The sequence below is a fragment of the Elephas maximus genome, chromosome 3 (genome assembly GCF_024166365.1).
Source record: "Elephas maximus indicus isolate mEleMax1 chromosome 3, mEleMax1 primary haplotype, whole genome shotgun sequence".
Lineage (NCBI taxonomy): Eukaryota > Metazoa > Chordata > Mammalia > Proboscidea > Elephantidae > Elephas > Elephas maximus.
In genome coordinates, this window is record NC_064821.1 from 167029771 (window position 1) to 167051920 (window position 22150).

General features: G+C 39.2%; 1 protein-coding gene across 5 annotated transcripts in view; it reads right to left on the reverse strand.

Annotated features, from left to right (window-relative positions):
* Positions 1–22150, reverse strand: part of MAGI3 (membrane associated guanylate kinase, WW and PDZ domain containing 3) — a 255499-nt gene that overhangs the window by 5195 nt on the left and 228154 nt on the right. For 4 of the 5 annotated variants that reach the window (XM_049880035.1, XM_049880031.1, XM_049880038.1 and 1 more), the window contains exons 16-19: positions 20235–20420; positions 10156–10258; positions 9252–9375; positions 8512–8655 (exon numbers count right to left, since the gene is read on the reverse strand). In XM_049880035.1, the coding sequence (XP_049735992.1) occupies positions 8512–8655; positions 9252–9375; positions 10156–10258; positions 20235–20420 (557 nt within the window). Of the gene's footprint in view, positions 1–1268; positions 2659–8336; positions 8656–9251; positions 9376–10155; positions 10259–20234; positions 20421–22150 lie in introns of those variants that run through there. The other variant, XM_049880036.1, reaches the window with a different exon arrangement.

Below are 22150 nucleotides of genomic sequence, written 5' to 3' on the forward strand. Positions count from 1 at the left end.
CTCTGTCAACTCTAGGCCTGCTATGTGACTCTCTTTCACTGGTAAAGTATGTCATTTGTATGTGGTGCTATCATGCTACAGTTGATGAGGAGTGCAGAGATGGTAGTAAAAAAAAAAAAAGACAACATGCAATTTTATTTCCTCTATAAAAATCTTACACTGGAAGGTTTTATATGACCAGTCAGTCAGGATCTGGGCATCTTGAAGTCAAGACTCAAATTTTAAGTTTTCCACTGAAGGTTAGTGGTGGAAGAGGTGGAGTGAAGAGATGAGGTCTCTACAATAATCCAAATGACACCACAGAGCTGTATCGATCAACCCCATGAAGGGTACTTTTAAACTTGAGCTGAATCTTGGATTTATTTCCTAAAACCTGGGCAGATGGCTCTCATCTTTGAAGCTCCCCCTGCCACCGGGAGAACTGTCTGCTCCTTCCTTTGTGCTGCCACCATACCCTGCACCTATTTCTATTACATGACCTGTGCAGTGCTTTAGTGCACATGACAAACATCTGCAAACACTACAAACCCGCCACAATAATTTCTGAAACAGGAAAACAAGAAGGATTTTGGGAAAACACAATCCAATAATTATAGTAAATGTTTACTTGAACATATCGCCACATATTAAATTTTCTTATAAGGGGAGTAGCAAGGAAGTGAAGTATCTGTACAACGGACCTCCTCCATGTTAAACACATTTAAGACTTTTTAACTTTTTTAACACAAAGAGAAACAAAAACATCAAGATAAACTTCAATGGGCAGACCATAAAAATCTTTAATAAGTTAGGGTTTATTCAAAGTATTATAATAAGAAAGAGAGGAAGGATGAATGTCTAAATCAATGTGGAAAAGATGTCTGGTGGCAAATGAACACTACTGAAGAGTTCTAAAGGCCTAAATGAGTTAATATTAACTAGTGTGAAAAGAAACTGTGAGGAGCTAGAATCATACATAGTGGTGGAATGAGCAGAGCTGGGTTAACCAGACTACAGAATAGGGAATGTTGAAGACACTCTACCCGCCTCCCCCCAGTGAACAAACATAATGAATGTTACTAATAGATAATTACAATTTAAGAGACACTAACAGGTATACAAAGAACTAATTTGCTAATAATTAGAGTTTCAGAAAAAATTAAAAACAAAATAGCATTGATGCCATAAGCAGGTAAATAAACTGTACTAAAACATAGCCTTGGAATGGAATATAAAAGAGTTTTACTTTCAAGTATTAACCAAAGAAAGATATCTCTAAAATAACTACAGGTATTCTTGTTAGATCTGAACCTTTATATAAAAAGGACTTCAAAAGCCACAAAGAAGAGTGGAGAAAGGGCTTTAAAATCAGCCAAATTAAGAATTAGTTCTTGTCCTTCAGATCTAATGAAGGGCTTGGGGTGGGAAAGGGAATCTTTGAAAAGGAGAGACCACTGTTACTTGGGCCTTGACCAAAATGACTTATATGCGAAATATACAACATGCACATATTCAACTTTTTCGACCTATAGAAATGGCCATTTCATATAATTCAACTTAGTGTTCTGAAGGAGACTTCAAGCAAGGTTTAGAAATAAGGAAGAGATTATAGTAGACTGAAAGAAGATGAAAGCTATTCTTAAATATTAATACACTAAGAATGACATCATAGGATTTCCCATAGCGTTGCAGACTTCCATGCTAACAAAGGCCAGATGGATGAGGAAGATAAAGGTAATAAGCTCAAGAAGCAAATCGGCTGTGCTTCTCATGCCCCTGCCAGCAGAGGAGGGTTCCAGTTTTTCATGGTTAATAATAAAAATTCACAGTACCAAGAATGACAAATGTTTATATTAGTTAAGATTATCTTCCAGTTTAAAAGGAAGTAGAGTGTATTATAGTATAAAAACCACATAAACAAAAAGATAAAGACAGTCTAAATGCAAACATTAAATAAGAAAGGAGTGCATGTCCTCCTCAAGTATATTCAAGTCTTTTATAATGTAACAGTTATGAACATATATTTAGTAAACATGTAGCTGTAGGAATTCTACAGATCACATCCACAGGCAATGTCATTAGAAATAAAGTAAAAGGTGACCATCCCTTTCCCCAACAGGAGTTAGCCTATCACCTCCAACATAAGGAAGTCCAAAATATAATATAATAGCAAAATATAATAGCAAAGATGTTTTTTAAAAACAATGAAAATGTACCTACAACATATCAAATCTGGTTTTATGCTGCCAAACCACTACTCAGAGGAAAATGTATATCTCTAAGGCAGGAGCCCAAACGCATATGCCTGAGGGTCACGGCTAATAACATAATGCAGTATGTATAACTTGAAGTCATTCAAATTTAAAAGTTTGTCGCGTGGTACTGGGCAAACAAAGCATGTCTGCAAGCTGCCAGTTTGTACCCATAAACACTAATATTATCTGACAGTCAGGGGCCTGTGGGCCCACGGCACAAACAAGGTGAAGGCTTTCTGGGAAAAAGGTCCAGGAGGTCAGAGCCATGAGCCTGTGTCAGTTACAGCACAAATGCAGGTATCTGAATAAGTCTGGAAGCTATGATCTTGAAATAGACATTCTTCTACATGCAAGTTCAGCTTCAGGGTGGCTGCATGCATGGATTGATGACTTTTCTTTATGAAAAGGGGTCTTGCTGCATTCCCTAGAGGGGGTGGACATGAGAACATGTAAATAGGCCCATCCTATGAAAAACCTAACCTGTTGCCATCGAGTTGGTTCTGACTCATAGCCACCCTACAGGATAGAGGAGAACTGCCCCATACAGTTTCCAAGGGGCACCTGGTGGAATTGAACTGCCCACCTTTTGGTTAGCAGCTCTTAACCACTTAACCACTATGCCACCAGGGTTTCCATCCTATGAAAAACCCAAACCAAACCCATTGCCGTCAAGTCGATTCCAACCCATATTGACCCAGAGGAAGGATGGGGGAAAAATTAAGGAAATCAAGATAACATCAGATGTATTAAGTGGATCTGAACAGAGGCCACTATAGGGCCAGCTTCCTCGTATAGCTAAGGTGGGGAAATAATAGGAAATTACCAGAAGCAGACTCAGATTCAGCTAGAGGTTCAGTTCTAGAGAACAAAATGGGGATATGAGGAGTAATTTTGAGGGGAATTTGAGGTCTCAGTGTTGTCCAGCAAGACTCACAGGGTAGGAAAGTAAATAGAGAGGATGATACCTCCCACCCTTACTGACTTAAGCATCAGCCGAGAGAGCTGATTTGTCTAATGAAATGTGAGCACAAGTGATACGTCACTTCTGAGCTTGAAAAGCTAGTGGTTTCATCACCCTGTGCCTGGAGACTGAGACAGGGGCTGCTCCTTGAACCTAGACCAAAAATGAAGAAAAAATGGAGAAGAGACGAAGTCAACATGGACATGAGTGAGAAACAAAGGTTTGTTGCTGTAAACCAGTTCACTGTTACATAACTTAGTCCAATCTAACTTATACAAGACATTACATAAAATAAATATTTATTGATTAAAACTGTAAAAAAAAAAACTAAGCTTGGAAAATGTATTAATATGAATATTTAGTTAAAACCAGTAACTGGCTTATACTCAATGATTTCAGTGTAAAATCATTTCCCTAAAAAACAAGCAAACAAAAACTAGGGATCGGATTACATTGCCTCAGTACCATTACTATTTACGAGAAATGATGTCTGTTGTTATCTTAGAAGAAAAAAGGAAAATATGGAAAAGTCAAGTATAACTTTTGCAAAGGACCTATGATTAATGACAGCTTTTTAGTATGGCAATGACATCCTTCTAGATTTTAAAATATATTTCAAGGTGAAAAACAACTGAAGGATACTGGCTTCAAAACAGAAAGACTGAGCAATGGAATACTCCTGAAATTCCAAAAAGCAATTAGAATATTTGTAAGAGCTTACTGAAAACAATCCAGAAGTAACACAACGGAACGGGACTTGGTCATTATCTAACAGAGAAAGGTTGGTGGGACAACTCTGCAGTACAGGACAGTGGTTAGGAAGCTGGGCTTTGGGGTATAATGTCTGTGCTTCACATTCTGGTCCCACCTCTTCCTAGAGGAGTGGCCTCATTTTCCTCATCTGTTAAATGGGGACAATATTAGTACCTACCTTATGGGGTTGTTGGGAGGATTTAATGAGATGAAACATGATTAGTACAAATGAAGTAAAAATGAACATTAGTTCTTGCTTTATTTATTGATTTTTTGGTTTGCCCCCCCCCCAAAAAAAAGATTTAAAGTGAGTCACTATGAAGAAAATTTAACAGCAGACTGTACCTCAGTCTACACAAAGCAAAAATTTCAAGTAAACTATGGAATAAGTTTGTTGCATATTTATGGGGGAAAAAAAAAGATGAGAGTCTCAGAAACAAAATAGTTTTGATAATAAAATAAAAAAGGGAAAAAACTTTAAAAAAAACAACAAAAAGTAAATAGGATGAGAAATAAACATAATTAATAAAAAAATAGGATGAGAAATAAACATAATTAATAAAAAAACTTCCTATCCAGAATATATGTGAAACAAAAGCCAATACCCAGATTTCCCTCGATAAGTACTTGAAGAGGAATTTAGATGATAAATTAGCACTAGATATACAATTCTGCTGATAATAAAAGAAATGAAAACAAACAAAAAAACTTATTGCCATTGAGTCGACCCAACTTATAGCGACTGTACAGGACAGAGTAGAACTGCTCCATAGAGTTTCCAAGGCGCACCTGGTGGATTCGAAATATGGACCTTTTTTTGGTTAGGAGCTGTTGCAGTTAACCACTATGCCACCAGGGTTTCCATGAAAATAAAAGTAGACAGCATTTGGAGCATGCTTTGGGAATAGCCTGTAAAATATGACTGAGGTTATAATTAATTTTAACTATAATTCTTTGGCCTAAATCCATTGTCCAAACCTATATTCTCTTAGTACACCAAAAATAAATGGCAATAAAACTTGTAATTGAACAGATTTGCCACCAGGTGTCATGTTTTATTAACTTTAAATTGGGCGGAGGAGGAGGAGTGACAGTGACTCTTAGATTTATGGGAGACAGACCCTCAGGGGGAAAAAAGTTCTATCCTGGGCTATACAAAACTAAAGATAAAAAAAATGGCACCTTTGAGAGGAAAACGTAAACATTTGTTTAAATTTTTAAGTTACTTTAAAAATTTTAAATGTGATTAAGAATATAACGGGAAATTCATCTTTTGATAAAAAGAACAAATAAAGATTTCAGTTTCGTATTGTAGAAAAATAAAATTACAGGACAGAAGAGAGGAAAGAAGGGAGAAATGAAAGGAAAAGAAAAATGAGAATAGGAGAACCAAAAGAAGAAAAGAAACAGAAAGAAGGGAGAGAGAAAAATTATGTTCCTTTGAAAAAGAAAGTCAATAGCTTTTTAGACAGTCTCATATTTTTTTTTAAACAACATCCACTAAACATATATTAAGATTTTAAATTGATTTTTCTAACACAAAACTTGTATAACCTTACAGCCTGTTGAGAAGCTACCAAAAGAATCATCCAAACTGACATAGCCTGATGCAGTAAAACGTGGACTGGACTTTGGAGGATGACAGACCTGGCTGATACCATGGCTGTCACAGGCTGGGTGACCCTGGCAAGTCTCTTAGCCTCTCTGTGCCTCAGTCTATAAGTGAGGGTAAGGCCATCTACCTCACACAGTTTTTGTGAGACTAAAAAGTAAAAACAAATTTTCCTCAAAAATCATGTTGCCTCAAAGATGTAAGACTGTTAATATTTTATATATCTGTCTGATTTTAAATATTTAACTATATCAGACACTATTCCCTAATATGAACCTTTTCCATTTAGCTGACTTTTTGTGTCCTTAGTCTAGAAACCCTTTTTCTCCTGTCTCTCTAGATTTTAACCGGATTTAAGGGCCAGCTTAAGACTCAACAGCTTTCGATCTATGTTACAAGTTAACATTTTCTTGTTTTACTGAATTACAATATTATATTGTTTGCTAATGACTTCATAGATCACAAAATCTGTCTTCCCAATAATAACTGCTGGGAGTTAATGTAAAATATTAAAAAAAAAATATTTCAGTATCTACAAGTTATCACCCATTCATTCTACTCTTTCAGCAAATATCTATGGAATATCTACTATGACTGTTCAAAGCACTACCTCAGGTGCTGAAGACATTAGAAAAATAGTTACAGGACACAAAGTACAGTTGTTGACCTAACAGAGAAATCAAGGGAGAAGGAAAAAGAGGCAAGAAAGAGGACAGGCAGATAGGGACGCTCAGGTGGCTCCGTGGTGCAAGTGTGAGCTAGGCATACCCTGCTCTGGTCATCTGGGCAGTGGCCGCCAGAGTAAGCCGTCATCAATAACACATTTTATTGAGCACCAATTACATGTGAAGCTCTCGTGATCCTTGCCAAGCCAGAAATTTTGCTAATTTAGTAGCCAGAAAAATGACTCTCTTCTGAAAAGCTGATTATCTTTTAGGACAGACCTGGGCAGAGCAGTAGTAGCTTATTTGGTTTTGTTTTCAAACTTCAGAGTTTACTTTTGAAATAAAAGTTGATTTAATCACAGAATTCTAAAATGTCTATTCATTTGTAAAGAATGATATATTTTTTGAAATATATTTTGTCTGCTTTAAAGCCTGTTTGCTTTTTGTTTGTTGCGGTAAATCTTTGCCAGTCTGAGGGTTATATGTGGAACCAACATTTATTTTAAACTTACATACTAGTTTTTTGTTTAATTGGATTTTTGTAACACTATAAACAATGGGAGATTTAAAAAATTTTTAAACACACTTAAAGAAAAAGGACTAAGATATCCCCTATAAACAGTGTGTCAAATTCCATACTTTAAGAAGTTTACTTGGCCAGAGAGAAAGAAAAGGAAATTAATTATTCAGTGACTACTGTGGTCAACGGAAGTTGGCTGGTGGTAGAAATGCGCTTGGCTGTTAACTGTAAGGCTGGAAGTTCAAGTGTACCCAGAGGTCCCTTGGAAGAAAGGCCTGGTGGTCTACTACGAAAAAAAGCAGCCATTAAAAACTCCATGGAACACAGTTCTACTCTGACACACGTGGCGTTGCCCTAAGTCGGAATCAACTAGATGGCAACTGGTTTGGAACTCTCGTCCATGTATTTTACGTATAGTATTTGCATTCTGCAGATGAGGAAACTGAGGTTCAGAGAAGTAACCTGATGGTACACACCTACAAGGTGGCAAGTTAGAATGTGAGGATTTCTCTTTCTGATTTCCAAATCCATGTCCTTTCCACTCCATTAAATTATCTCCATGAGAGTGTGAACTAAGGCTAGATCCGGCAGCACTTGATTAGTTGCACTAATGGCACTTGGCCATTAGGCCGTTAGTCCTTCCCCTTGTCATAAATGCTCTCCAGCTCTGGCTCTGTGATTCTACGACCCCTCTGCCTGTCCCCTTCCCCCCCGTTTTCTCTACCTCCTCTGGATGGCTGATTATAGGCTATACCCAGAGTTCTGCCGTTGACCCATTACTTCCTAAATCTTCTCTAATGTTAATGATCTCATCCACCACAAAGACTTCGATCATCATCTGGGTAATGTCACCATCTGAGTTGCTACCACTAGTTCTAACTGCCTGCTGAACATTTAAACCTGGTCAGCTAGCTGCTAGCTTCACCTCAACATGACTAAAACTTACTATTTCATCAGTCTTGGCCAAATCATTTCTCCCCTTGGGCTCCTTAATGCTTTTTCACAGTTTAGGCAGGGACAAAGCCTCTGAGTCATCCTTCAGTCTTCCTTTCCCTTCAGCCCCCATTCACTTAAGAAATATTTATCATCTAGTCACCTAGATAGGCCCTGTCTTCAATAACAGTTGGTCACATATGCAGGCGGGTTCGAACTGCTGATATTCTGGTTAACAGCAGCTGAAAGCCTAACCACTTGCCACCAGAGCTCCTTTCCCACTGTCTAGGATGTCTCTAATGGGAACCTACCTTACCTTTGTATTTTCCTTTTCCTTGACTCCTCTATGTGTTTCCTAAATAAACTCTAGGCAAACTCCACAGTTACCTATATATGATTTATGCTTCCTTCATTTTACCTCTTTGCTTGTTTCTTCACCCTGGAATGTCTGCTCAGCCTCTCTCTGTTGAAATCCTACCACCTGCCAATGTCACCTATTCTGTGAAATCTTCTCTGATCGTTCCCTTTGAACTTGGACACACGTCCGATCATAGTGAAGAAGGACGGTATTTTTTTTTTTAAGATTAAAGTATATTTTATTAATCCATATGCTCCCAAATGTTGCCTATGCAAGTGAAAATTGCTTTTTCTTACTGACCGAAGTCAAGAAGGTGAACGTGGCGTAACTGCAGTACCGTACAGCCTTTGGGGCTGCAGTGACGGAAAAGCCTGCCGCTTGGATTCGGGTTTCTGCATATTCCCTTGAACCAACTACTTTCTGAAGCTCCCAGTCTGAAGCCAGAAGCAAAGGCTGCAGAGCGAGGCCGACTCACATGGATTCTGCCGTCTTTGACGGCGGGCCCCTCCTCAGCCAGACGCAGGATGAACAGCCCCATGTTATACTCCTTTCCGCCTCGGAGGCTGAAGCCAAAGCCCCGGGGCCCCCTCTCCAGCTCCACTGGGTAACAGCCGAGGCTCTACAGAGAAAGGTGCATAAAGCAAACAAGTTTTCACAGACTGCTTTACTTACATTTTGAAAAAAAGACTGCTTTTATAACCAGAGAAATGACTTAGACTCTCGATATGCATTTCTAGACAGGTCTGTATCATAAGGAAGGAATTTAAGTTTTGGTTGACGGGACACTTAATTTTTAAAGATGCAGCCTAAATTAATCGGAAGATTACATGTCTTCTCTATTAGCAGGTCAATGTACAATGCAACAACCAGAAAAGCAGGATTTTGGAAAGTGCTTCCCTTAAGTAAATTGTGACTAATTTTCCTGGGGGGAAAATAAATTGAAACTCTACTTTGATTAGCTAAAACACTGCTATTTATGTCTAAATACTTAGCCACGGGACCAAATTTTTCCAATTACAGGGTCAACTTTTCTTTTACTCCTCACATTGTTTCACAGAAGCTAACAGAACGCTGAACACATAGTTGGGTCCTTGCAAGTATATTAGTTTTGCAAACACATTTATCTGAGCTGTATCAGCAAGAAATCGTCACCAGTGTCAGTAATTTAGTAATTCAACATATCAGTCCACACCTGGGGGACAGGGGGCTGCTTACCTGACTGTGCCGGCTGCCCACAACTGAAATCATTGCGGTGTCAGGCTGTGCAAGGTGCTTGTGGTCAGACCACGAGTGTCTGTAAATGGAGACGTCTTTTCCAATTTCACCTTCTATGGCACTTCTACAAGACAGAAATCAAGTCACTTTCTGCACCAAAAAAAAAAAAAAAGAGACTAAAATAAAAGCAGATTAATCCCTGTTTTACTTTAAAAGCCAAATCTCACCATTCTCCTTCTGACCAAGAGCTGAAAAAGAAGATGTCTAGAACCAGAGAGATGCCAGGCAAAAACCTGCTCATTTACTCCAGCATAGCTTCTAGTCTGTCGACATCTCCAAGTTGTTTTTAAAGGGCATCTGGATGCAGTTTACATCAAGGGAAATTACACTCAAGTAACTGAACCAGAGGGCAGACAAGCTGACCTTATTTCAGGGAAAATGGCTCTCCTACAGAACCAATGCTTGGGAAGATACTGAATTTCTGGAAATCTAGTTTTTGTTTCATGGCTAATATCTTCAACAAAAGAGATATGTACACACACAGCCGTGCCTGCTCAGGTTGTCTGAGGGACGGCAATCCATGAAGGTCTGGTGCTTCCTGCCAAATGTATGAGGGCCAAGAGTGGCAGAGCCAGATGCTACTGTCACTTCTTTCTAATCCCCACTTGTCAGGCATGACTGGATAATTATATTGTGCCCAAGGGTGGAGGGCTCGGAAGAGGGATGAAGGCACTGGGGGAGGGGGACAGTTAGGGAAGGTATTTGAGGATGCAATATATACGAACTATCATTCTGTCCCCACCAGTGGCTTCTGCCTAACTGCATGGGAATACAGGGTGGTGGGTGATGGGGGTTGGGGACATGAGGAGACACAGAAAACGAAACCTGAGCAGAACAGCCCCACCTGTCCCCAGGTATGTGGTTGGTCTGTGACTGTCCCACGGGCCTGTGCTGCAGGGCTGGGCTTTGCCTGGCTGAGTTTGTTCCTGATGGTGGACCATGATGCTCTGTTCAAAGGAGAAACAAAAGACAAAGAATTTGTACATAAAAATGTGAAGGACAAGTGGATCTATGGGTGTAAGACAGTAACACTGGTTTACCAACTTCGCAACCTTAGCACAAACAACACTGTTGTCAGCTGTCTGGAATTGGCACATTAACATCTTTTCCCTGTGGCTTTGGATGAATGTTTATGCTTCAAGAGAATAGGAGTCAGTTTCCTACTGCACATGCCTTCCCTCTTTCGCCTTTGTTTTGGTCATCCATACAATGTGAAAACCAGAAATGAACATACTCATACAGTTTACCTAGAAGACAAAGCTCCAGGAACTATCTCGTAGCCTATTCTATGGGTGTCCAGAGCACACTCCCCATACTTGGTGAACCACTCCAGACGACAACGACAGGTCTCAGGAATGCTGCAACAGAGGCCAGTCTGCAAACCACACACATATCTTTAAAACTGCATCATTAATCGAGCCATTATTTTATCTGACACTGAGTACCAAAGACAACATGGAATCATCCTGAGTGGTGACAAATATTTATAAAACTTTTACTGTTTTTATATCCTAAAAACACAAATATAGGTTAAAAAAAAAATCAACATGTGTTTCTGTATCATTTCCAACAGCTCTGGGTGTCCTGCTGTTCCCTGAAGGCAGATTGCATAGCTAAGATAGCAACTGGTTGCCTGTGGATCTAGAGAGCAAGGTGAGGGAGGTAACAATTAAAACAGATACTTAAGGTTGTTAGAACTCATATTTTTAAGCTTAAATTTTTGAATACTTTACCCTGTCCAAAAGTCAAAGCATGGGATATTTAAAATATCAAAGAGAGGGGGCATAATTTAGTGTTGAAGACCATGAATTCTGGAGCAAGGCTGACGGGTTGAAAGCCTGACCCCATCATTTACTAGCTGTGTGTTCTTGAGAAAATTACTTAAATTCTCTGTGTGTCTAATTCTATCATCTACAAAACGGGAATCGTAGCTATCTTATGAGGTTATTATGAGCATGAAATGAGCTTAGAAATGTACATGCTTAGAATAGTGCCTAGCGCACAATATGCTCTACATCAATTTTACTACTACAATTATTATCACCATCATTGTCATTGTCATCACCATCACCGTAATCATGATGATATCTCCTATTTGGGGCTGCATTTCTCCTTACTTCTATAATCTGAAATATTTACCTTACTTAGCAAAAATGTTCACGGTAGAAGTCGTTTTTAGGTTAGAACAACGTGGAAACTAACTGATATTAAGTGGAATCTTGGAATATACTGGAGATGGAGAAAGAGTGATGTCAAAGCAGACACAAGAGAGATGAAAGTTTAAGAAGCAACTTCTACTGAGGAAGCTAACTATCGGCTTTACTACATGCATCTCTATTTTACGGCTTGCGTTAAGTTGTTCCTCTTCAAAGTTCTGTGGGACTGAAAACAAATAACTTCTTACTTTCATTTAAGAATTTCTTATAACTAGAGGCTAGAGAGGATCCTGAAAACACAGGCAAGAGGGTAAAAAGGGACAGGAGGAGAGGGTAATGGTGGATGGTCCAGCTGTGGTGGCCCTGGGCATTTCTAATGCTCTGATTCTGGATGCTGGGCTTGTATGTCTACACAGATTTAAACAATACGTAGCAAACCAAGAGATGTAGAACAAGGCTTTGTAGAAATTTACCGGAGGCCTGTGTTTCCTCTTTAAAGTGTTCCAGGAAGGTGGGGGGAAGGAGTAGGGGATAAACTTTTATTTACTTATTTTTGGTGATCTGGAAATATGTTGCTATTATAAATTTTATGTTCCTAATTAGCTTAACAAATTTCTTATGTTGGCTTCTTAATGGGTCTCCTTGCCACTAACCTCTCCTTCATTCTGCTTCCAGACCTCTGTCTCTAACACATCGACTGAAACATGCTACTGCTCAGGTTAAAAATTGGTAACATTGTTGCTCATAGGATACTATCCAAATTTCTTACCTGGGCATTCTTGCCTCCTGTCCAAAATGTTGCCTCCTCTGTGAAATCTTACCTAGTTCCTTGGGCACTCTATAATCACAGCGCTGTCATGGTTTATCACACTGTGTCAGAGCTAGCTGAATACCTGTCTCTCCTGCTAGGCTGTGAACTTGATTACAGAATCACAGCTCATTTATCTTTATATTCTCTGTACCCACTGGAAGTTCTCACAAGTCCTTCCGCCTTTGCTTACTTGGTAGGTCAATTTCAAGTTACCTGTCTCCAAACCAGTGTCTGTTATGGAGCTGAATTTTCTTCTGTCATTGTAAACTCATGGCTACTATTAAAGGAATGTAAATTGATGGGAAAAACTTTTTCGGCTTTACTAGCTTAGCTAGAGTAATGGGTATATACTATGAGAGCAGGACAGTATAAATAAGCTGACCAATTTCAAGTTCTCCTCTACCTCCCCCTGAGGACAGGAGGTGTCACTGCTAGGCAAAATGCATCAACAATTGGTGCCTACTTTTTTAGTTCCATGTTTTTTTTCCTTGTCTCTTCAAGGTTAAATAACACTTTCTGTCATTGGTGTTTTTTTCATTTTTAGTCTTCCAACCCACGCTACATGGCTTCTCCAATTTATTTCCATGTTATAAGCTATAATACTCAGATATTTACTCTAGGATATCAACCAGGCCTATATTCTCTCTGAATTTTATCTGAAAATTCTCCAAATAGTAAAGTGGGTTAAGTATGTATCTCCTCCTCAGTGAGAATTAACTTTTTTTTTCCTGAAGTTTCTGTGTATAAGTATTTAACAGAAGTTTATTAACAAAATTCCACAGTTAAACTACCATAACAAACATTATAATTTGTTGGGAATCATCTTTACAAAGAATAAACAAGAAGCCTATGAGAGAACTTTTAAAACTCTATTAAAGGACGTAAAAAGATGATCTGAATATTTGGAGAGACATTCCATCTTCTTCAGTGGGATAATTTAATATTTAAAGATATAAATTCTCTCAAAGTTAATATATACATTTAATATGCCCTCCAACGTTTCACTCTTTACACATGGGGTCGCTATTAGTCGGAGCTGACTTGACAGCACATAACACACATGCCCTCCAAAAATTTCTAGCTGGGATTTTTAAGGAGCTTAATAACTTGCTCTAAAATTTTATATAGAAGAGGTCCATGAATATCTAGTTGATTTAAAAAGAGAGAACTTTCCCTAACAGATACTAGGACATACCATAACGTTATATATATTAAAAAAAAAATGTATATACATATTTGCAGACTCATGTACACTAGAATAGCTATAATAGCAAATAAAAAACAATGGAAGATAACAAGTGTGGCAAAGATGTGCAGAAATTGGGACCTAGGAATGTAAAATGATGTACCTGCTATGGAAAAGTTTGGCAGTTCCTCAAAAAGTTAAAAACAGTTACCACATGTCCCAGCAGTTCCACACCTAGGTAATACCCAAGAGAAATGAAAGCATACATCCAAACAAAAGCCTGTAAACCAAAGTTCATAGCAGCATAATTCATAAAAATCAAAAAGTGGAGACAACCCAAATGTCCATCAAATGATGAATAGATAAGCAAAATGTATGATTTTGCTTATATCTGAATGGAATATAATCCTTGTAGATGTGTCTATCTCCGTTGTCTGTCTTCCTCTTCTCCCTGGGTATGTCTCTTTGTCCATTCTGCTCTTTTTATAACTCAGAAGTGATTAGATTTAGAAGCCACCCTAGAAAGGTATGGTCTAATTACCATAACAAAGAAAACCCTACTTCCAAACAGGATTATATCCACAAGTATAGAGGTTAGGGTTCCAACACACATTTTGGGAGGACACAATAACAATTCTGGTTACTAGACTTTATCAGATATATGGTATCAGATATACAATATGTGGTATGAATCATACCACATATTGTATGATTCTATTTACATGAAATGTCAAGAACACGCAAATCCATAGAGACAGAAAGTAGAACTAGAGCTAATCTAGAAAGTAGGTTAGAGCTGGGGGGCTGTGGGAGGATGGGGAGGGACTGCTAATGGATACAGGGTTTCTTTTCTGGGTGATTAAAATGTTCTGGAATTAGTGATGGTTGCACATCCTTGTAAATACAGTAAAAACCATTGAGTTGTACACATTAATGATTTTTACAGCATGTGAATTACATTGCAATTAAAAAACAAAAAAAGTAGACATGACAAATTAATGCCATGTGGTATCCTGGACTGGATTCTGGACAAAAAAACTCTAAAATAAATGCTGACACACACAAAAATATGCATTTTAAAAGACACACAAGTGAAATGAGGCACATAAAAGACACTAAAATGGTTTGGTTGCCAGTGGGAGGAGAGAGAGGAGAGTAGAAAATGGAGAAAAAAGGGGATACACTAAAAAAACAAAAGGGAATAAATGAGAAACAGTACAAAACAAAATGATGGCAACACTACCAGAATCATTCCAACATGAGTCCTTGGTAGCTTTTGGTAACTCATGTTCATACTTAAATGTGAACGAGAACTGACAAAAAAATAGGGATCAGTTTTGGAGGCTTTTATACAATAAGCAAGACCAACTAGGCATAGTCAGTCATTTTATTTTCTATATTTGAGAACAAGACACAAGGTGGTGGAAGAGGTGGTAGTATTGTGGGGAAGACCATGACACAGAAATGGTTCCAAGTCATGAATATGATTGGAAAGATTTATAAGAGACCTGACACTTGGCGTGGTGCCTTGGCTATTTCCATGGCAAAATAAGTACAAATGTTAAATAGTATGTAGCAAAGGGGGGTGGGGTGGGGGAAGGATGGATGGAACAACAGTTTTTCTTTCTCCAGATAATGTCTTTTACCTATTGATAGTGAATGGTTTATGGAGAACAGAATCTTAAAGAAAGCTCTGAGGTATTGATCTGAATGTGTGATTTCTGAAAATAGCTTCAGAGCTATAAATATTCATTTGACTCTTCAGTCAGTTGATAGATCTTACATTGAATTCAGTGAGAAACTTGGAAGACTTACAAACTCCATAAACAGAATTTTTATGGACAGAATGGAGACTTTCTATTTTTTTCCTGAGAAAAATGAGAGATTCTAAATGTTTCCATAGTTTAATAAAAACCTAGAGTATAAAAAAATAATGTGGAATCACTGAGATGCAATTTTACATATCCAATGTGATATTATTTTAAGGGGCTGTGCCTACATATGAAATATACTTTAAAACATATGTCTGCTAGGGAGTTTTCCTTCCATTCTTCTATTTCTCCAATGGCTACCATTATACAGGAAATCTCAAGAGTCTGTTCAGAAGTATTTGGGTCAAAATGAGAAAGGTCACCTTTACTCTGAGAAAAATCATCTAGCAATTTTGGAATACCTTTCAGAGAAAACACTTTCAACAATTAAAGGATAATTTTGAAAAAAAAAAAGAAAAAAAAACAATTCATACAAAGAGAAAGAAGTTGCTTTTCCATTAATGAACTATCTATCCCAGGGCTATTCAAAGTGTGGTTTGTTCACTGCCAGTCATCAATAGGTACTACAGATGCTGAGAGTAAGTATTTAGAAAATTCTAGAACAGTTTGACAGAGTAACTTTGTTTACCTTTGTTTAATTTTTATTGTATTTCACAGCAATATTGGTCCGAAGTGGATTCAAAAAACCCACTGGCCCTTTTCTCTAGTTTGAGAAGCATTGATCTATACTACTGCTAGTGCCACTACTTCTAGCAGCTTCTATCACTTAGTGCCTGCTATGTGCCAGGCATGGTTATATAAGCACACGATATATCTCATTCTCAGAACAACTCGGAAATGTTATTTCCTGTGGCAGTGAGGCCTGCTTCTCTTTGTGGGTCACAGAACAAACGTTAAGGCTAGGGAGCAGGCAACAGGGATCATGTTAAAGAAACTGAGATAAAGAAATATGATCAAAATCACACCTAAGTCATAAAAATCATCCAAAAAATTTTTATTGAGCATTTACTATGTGCCCAACAAACATTATTTTAGGCCCTTGAGATTTAGCGCTGAGCCTGACAAAATCTCTAACCTCACAAATCTTATGACCTTGCATTCTAGGAGGGGGAGATGGGTGATAAACACATGAACAAATAATTAAATAATTTCAGATCGAGATAAGTGAAGTGCTATGAAGAAAAATAAAGCAGGGTAAAAGCTTAGAGCAGGACTGGAGCAGGCAGGGAAAAGTTATTTTAGATGCTATGGTTGGGAAGGCATAGCAGTTAGGCACACAGGTCTGAAGCCAGGCTGCTTGATTAAACTCCTGGTCCTGCTGCGTACTAGCTTCATGACTGCAGGCAAGTTCTTTAACCACTTTGTGCCTGTTTCCTCATCTACAGACTGGAAAATAACAGCGCCTGCCCCAATGCATTATATTGAGTATTAAATGAGTTACCTATAAAGTATTTGGGACAGTGCCTGTCATGAAGTAAAAGTGCTTACTAAATATCATTATTGTTTCCTTAGGATGTGGGACTTAAAGAGAGGGAGCCAGCCTTGCAAAGATGTGGGGAAATACCTCAAACAGTTAGTGCGCTCACTACTAACCGAAAGATTGCAGAGTCCAGCCTTAGGTGCCTTGGAAGAAACGCCTGGCGATCTACTTCCAAAAAATTCAGCCACTGAAAATCCTATAGAGCACAGTTCTACTCTGACACAATGGGATCTTCCCGAGTCGGAGTCAACTAGATGGTGACTTTTTTTTTTAATCAATAGATGAGCACCTTAGTGTATTTATGCGGATTATGTAGTATTTCACCCTTAATCCTCACAATGATTCTGAAATAAGCATTATTACTTCCATTCTACAGATAAAAAACCCCTGAGGTTTAGAAAGGTTAAGCAGCTTGTTTAAGGCCATACAACTAGCTAACAGGTATTGATGTTAGGATCTGAACTCATGTCTATCAAAAGCCTTACTTTTCCTATAGGTAATGGTAAAGAAGATCTCAGAACTAAAATCGCCTGACTTTTACTTCCTTCATTCAAAAAATACTGAACACCTATTAAATGTCATAGTCAATCAAGGAATATTTTTTAAGTCGGAATCGACTGGACAGCACTGGGTTTGATTTTGGTTTACTAATGTATAAGCGTCCGGCTGCTAACCAAAAGGTCAGCAGCTCGAATTCACCGCCACTCCTTGGAAACCCTATGGGGCAGTTCTACTTTGTCTTATAAGGTCGCTATGAATCAGAATCGGCTCGACTGTAATGGGTTCAGTTTCTTTTTAAGGTATAGGATACCACCGGAATATAAGAACTAAACTTTGTCTTCAAGGAGCAGACGGTTTAAATAAGACCGTTTAAATAGGGAGATGGTTATCTTACATAAGAATAATGCCAAATATTCTACATCCTACTTTGGTAAGTAGCGTCTAGTGTTTTAAAAGCTTATAAGTGGCCATCTAAGATATATGTACAGGTCCCGCCCCGTCAGCAGCAAGGGAGAATGAAGAAAGCCAGAAACACAAGGGAAGGATTAGTCCAAAGGACTAATGAACCACAACTACACAGCCTCCACCAGACTGAGTCCAGCACAACTGGATGGTGCCCGGCTACCACCACCGGCTGCTCTGACGGGGATCACAATAAAGGGTCCTGGACAGAGCTGGAAAGAAAATGTAGAACAAAATGCTAACTCATTATTAAAAAAAAAAAAAAAAAAGGACCAGACTTAACTGGTCTGACAGAGACTGGAGAAACCTTGGGAGTATGGCCCCAGACACCCTTTTAACTCAGTACTGAAGTCACTTCTGAGGTTCACCCTTCAGCCAAAGATTAGACAGGCCTATAGAACAAACAATAACACATGCAGTTCAACCATGTACACGAGACTAAATGGGCACAACGGCCCAGGGGCGAGGATGAGGAGGCAGGAGGGGACAGGAAAGCTGGTAATGGGGAATCCAAGGTCGAGAAGGGGAGATTGTTTACACACCATGGGGTTGGCAACCAACGTCACAAAACAGTATGTATATTAATTATTTAATGAGAAACTAACATGCTCTGAAAAACTTTTATCTAAACACACACACACACATAAAAAAAGGATAATGCCAAATGGATTGCAGAGACAAGAGGTGCTACAGAAGTGTCTCAGTTTCTTAGTGCTGCTGTAACAGAAATAAAACAAGTGGGTGGCTTTAACAAACAGAAATCTATTTTCTTACAGTTTAGGAGGCTAGAAGCCTGAATCCAAGGCGTTGGCTCTCTAGGAAGATGCTCTCTTTGCACTCCAGGGAAAAATCCTCGTCTCAGTTTCTCTAGCGTTCTTTCAGAGATTGCCACATGGCATCTATCTTTCCCCCATCCATGCTTGCTTGTCTCTGTACCTAATCTGCTCTTATGTCTCAAAAGTGGTTAGGTTTAAGACACACCCTACACTGATGTGGTCTCACTAACATTATATCCACAGGTAAAGGAGTCAGGATTTATAACATGTATTTTTAGGGGACACAATTCAGTCCGTAACAGGGAGTTAGGGTGAGGAAGCCACGTGCACAGAGGCCAGTGAAGAAACAAGCCTAGCTCTAGAGAGGGTCTGAAGAGAATGCTGGGAGGTAAATTTAAAAGGCAGGCTAAAAATTCCCTGGGTGGTGTGAACAGTTTGCATCGGCTGGTAACCAAAAACGTTGGCAATTCCAACCACCCAGTGGCACCGTGGAAGAAAGAGGCCTGGTGATCTGCTTCTGTAAAGCTTATAGCCAAGAAAACCCTCTGGAGCAGTTCTACTCTGTAACACACGAGGTCTCTTCAAAGTCACAAACCAACAACAAAAACAAAATCAACTATGATACAAGGCGGGCGGAGAGCAAAGCCATAAAACACTGCCTGCAGAGTGGGGAAGCACTAGCGGCTTCTACAGAGTATTTTAGAAAGAAGAATCACCAGAGCCTGGTCCAGACTGGAGACGGGAAAGAGCAGGGGCTGAGATGCGACAGCATTCCAGGGTCCGGCCTAGAACTGGAAAGGGCTTCAGAGGGTAGCCAGGTTTAACTCCTGTCCATGTGGAAATACCCCTGCAGTATTTTGGTGGGCAGAATGGAGATTTATGGAACACCTCAGGTACGAATATATGAGAGTGGTGCAGTGGGAGCCAAAAGGAAAGGAAGAATCAACAAGAAGTATAAAAGGCCTGGAAACTGCCTAGATTAGAGTGTCATGGGAGAAAATGGGACACGAACACACGTCATAGTATCAGGAAGTTTAACACGGAAGACTGACCCTTCACCATGCTGTTGTTTTTGGTTTCTCCTCATTAGTTTCACAAAATCTGGAAAAATGAGATGAGCATTAAATAATGGTTACCTTGTAATTTATAAACAAAGGACATGGACTGATGTTACTCAAAATGGCTCCTAATTAGAAATCCTTAATGATCAAAAGGCAGCATGAAACCAGGGCAAGACACTGAACACGTTTGTAAGGCTCCAGGGCTGCCAGTATGTGTTCTATGTCCCATTTACTGGCAACCTTTACAGACTCCTTTTCCCTCATTCGTAATGCAGCTGCCCCGAACAAAGCTCTGCCCCCGAGGAAAGGCACACCATGGCATGGGCCTGACATAAAAGGCTCGACATCCACAGTGACTTCCTTTGAACTGTCTAGAGGATTTTCTCACTCAAACAGAGATGTCAGACATTATTTCAAGAAAATAAGATCTGAAAAGCATTGCCAATCTCTGTCAATTCTGGGTGCTTGCTTCTCAACTCCAGCACTTAAATAAATGGCCACCACTCACTAGCTGGATGATTTTTCTGGACTTGGTGATAATGTTGTAAGAAACTGTCTTTTAAGTTCACTAAACGGAGAAGGCAAAGAATGAGATTCCAGGGTCTATAAATGGCTCTATCACTGCATGATTCTGGCCATCTTGGAGGAAGCCACTGCCTTCTGCAGGCTCAGTGTCTCTGGGACCAGCCTGGGGACGGCAGGCCTGCTGGTTCCTTACCTTCTTCAGCTATGACTGTCAGCGTGACGGTGACACCGGCATCTTTGATTAGCTGAACGATGCTGTCATGGGACAAGTCAATAATGGACTGCCCATTCACCGCAGAGATCTGATCGCCAACCTTCAGTTTTCCACAGCGACCAGCAGGACTTCCTTCTATGACTCGGCCAATCTTATGAGGAATAACTATGGGAAAAACCCAGGTTTTCCAAATTATTTAAGATATCTGCTAGTGTTAGAGTTATTACCATCATCATTATTGGCATCATAACATCAAAGAAAATTCTCAAAAAATACACCAAAAAGCTCCACACACGATCATCCCATCAGAACGCATAACCCTCCTTTACAATAACCATTGCGATCCCCCTGCTCACCACCATCGGATCCCAGGACCTCCTCTTCCTGCTTGGGGAGATCACTCTCAGAGTGGGGAGCAGAACCTCGGTCTGAGTTCCAGGTTTCCTTTGGGCTTTGTCCTTCTTGGCCTTGGTCCTTTTTTTTTAGGCTTGGAGCGCAAGTACTTCTCGCTCCATGGTGAGACCGGTAACTGCCAGGCGCCTGTGCACTCGAGTGGCAGTCATATTACCTTTTGCTTTTTGCTCGCATACATACATACTCTTTACATAGTTGGAATCATAGCATATAAATCTCTCTGCTGTTTTTCACTTACCAAAACCTTTTCCTAATATTTATGTGGTTATCGCAATTATCTTATCTAAGGGCTATTGAGTACACAGATAATGAAAGTATCTCACTACTTTGATGTATCATGGTTTATTGTTGACCATTTAGGCTGCATCAAGTTTTTAGCTATTTTAGAAACTGCTACAATGAGATCATCTTTGGTTCTGTTGAAGAATTTCCTTAGTATAAATGTCTCCCTGAGTTTTGAAGGGGCACTTATTCCCATAAGGAACCTTGTAAATAAATGCAGTTGAAACTCAAGTTTAGGACTTAGTAGTTACTGGTCGGAGCTCCAGGTACAGTGAAATGACTGACCGTTAAAACACATCATACTTAGCCCTATGTGGAAATTGTTCCTTTTATTTATGACTTTTGGTCTTTTTGAAATCAGAAAAGCTGAGTGGAATTGGAATGTTAAATGTTTCATACGAGGACTCTCCAGCTCGTGGATAAAATCCTACCTTGAACGCACAAAGCTGAGTCTAACACATTTGCAAAACACGCCTTGCAGTACTACTGTATCTCGAGCTCACAATGCTAAAGGCTTTCCTAGGCAAACTATTAAGACACTTTGCTCTCATTATGATTTAAAATGAGTTCTTAGACATTCAGAAAATCTTGCCAAAATATCTTCTATTGGGCAATAAGAGACATCTGTATTAAGAAACAAATATTCCTTCTGTGTTTGCTGAGAATTTCCTAGCCTGGGTCAGGAAACTTATCAGGTGCTTGGACTCCTGCTGGCTACTGATTGTTATGAATAGGGATAATTAATATTTTTAAATGGCACAGTGAATGGTGTTTAATTTCCATCGTAAAATGGGCTTCTGAGTAGTATTTCTGAATCATATCTAGGTGTGTGTTACATTTTACTAGGCCTTCATCTGGACTGGAAAAGTTATTCTTGGCCATGATTTATGTTCCCATAGACAGTGCCATTTCTTGGCTCTTCCAGGATTATATAGTGAGAGATTTTATCTTAAAATAGAGGAAGTCAATGTTGGAAGCAAGTGCTATTTAGCTCTGAATTATATCAAGCAGTTATTATACCACTTTCCTTACAAAGTAATTAGAAAAATGGCAATGCAGTATGGGCTGTGCACTCTGCCAAGAATCCTGAGTGGATTCACTGATGGTACAGCAGGTGGCACATCAGAAACATATGGTGAGTCACATGGTGGCCCTGTGGTGACCTTCTAAATCAATACCTTAGTTATTTCCCTTCTTAG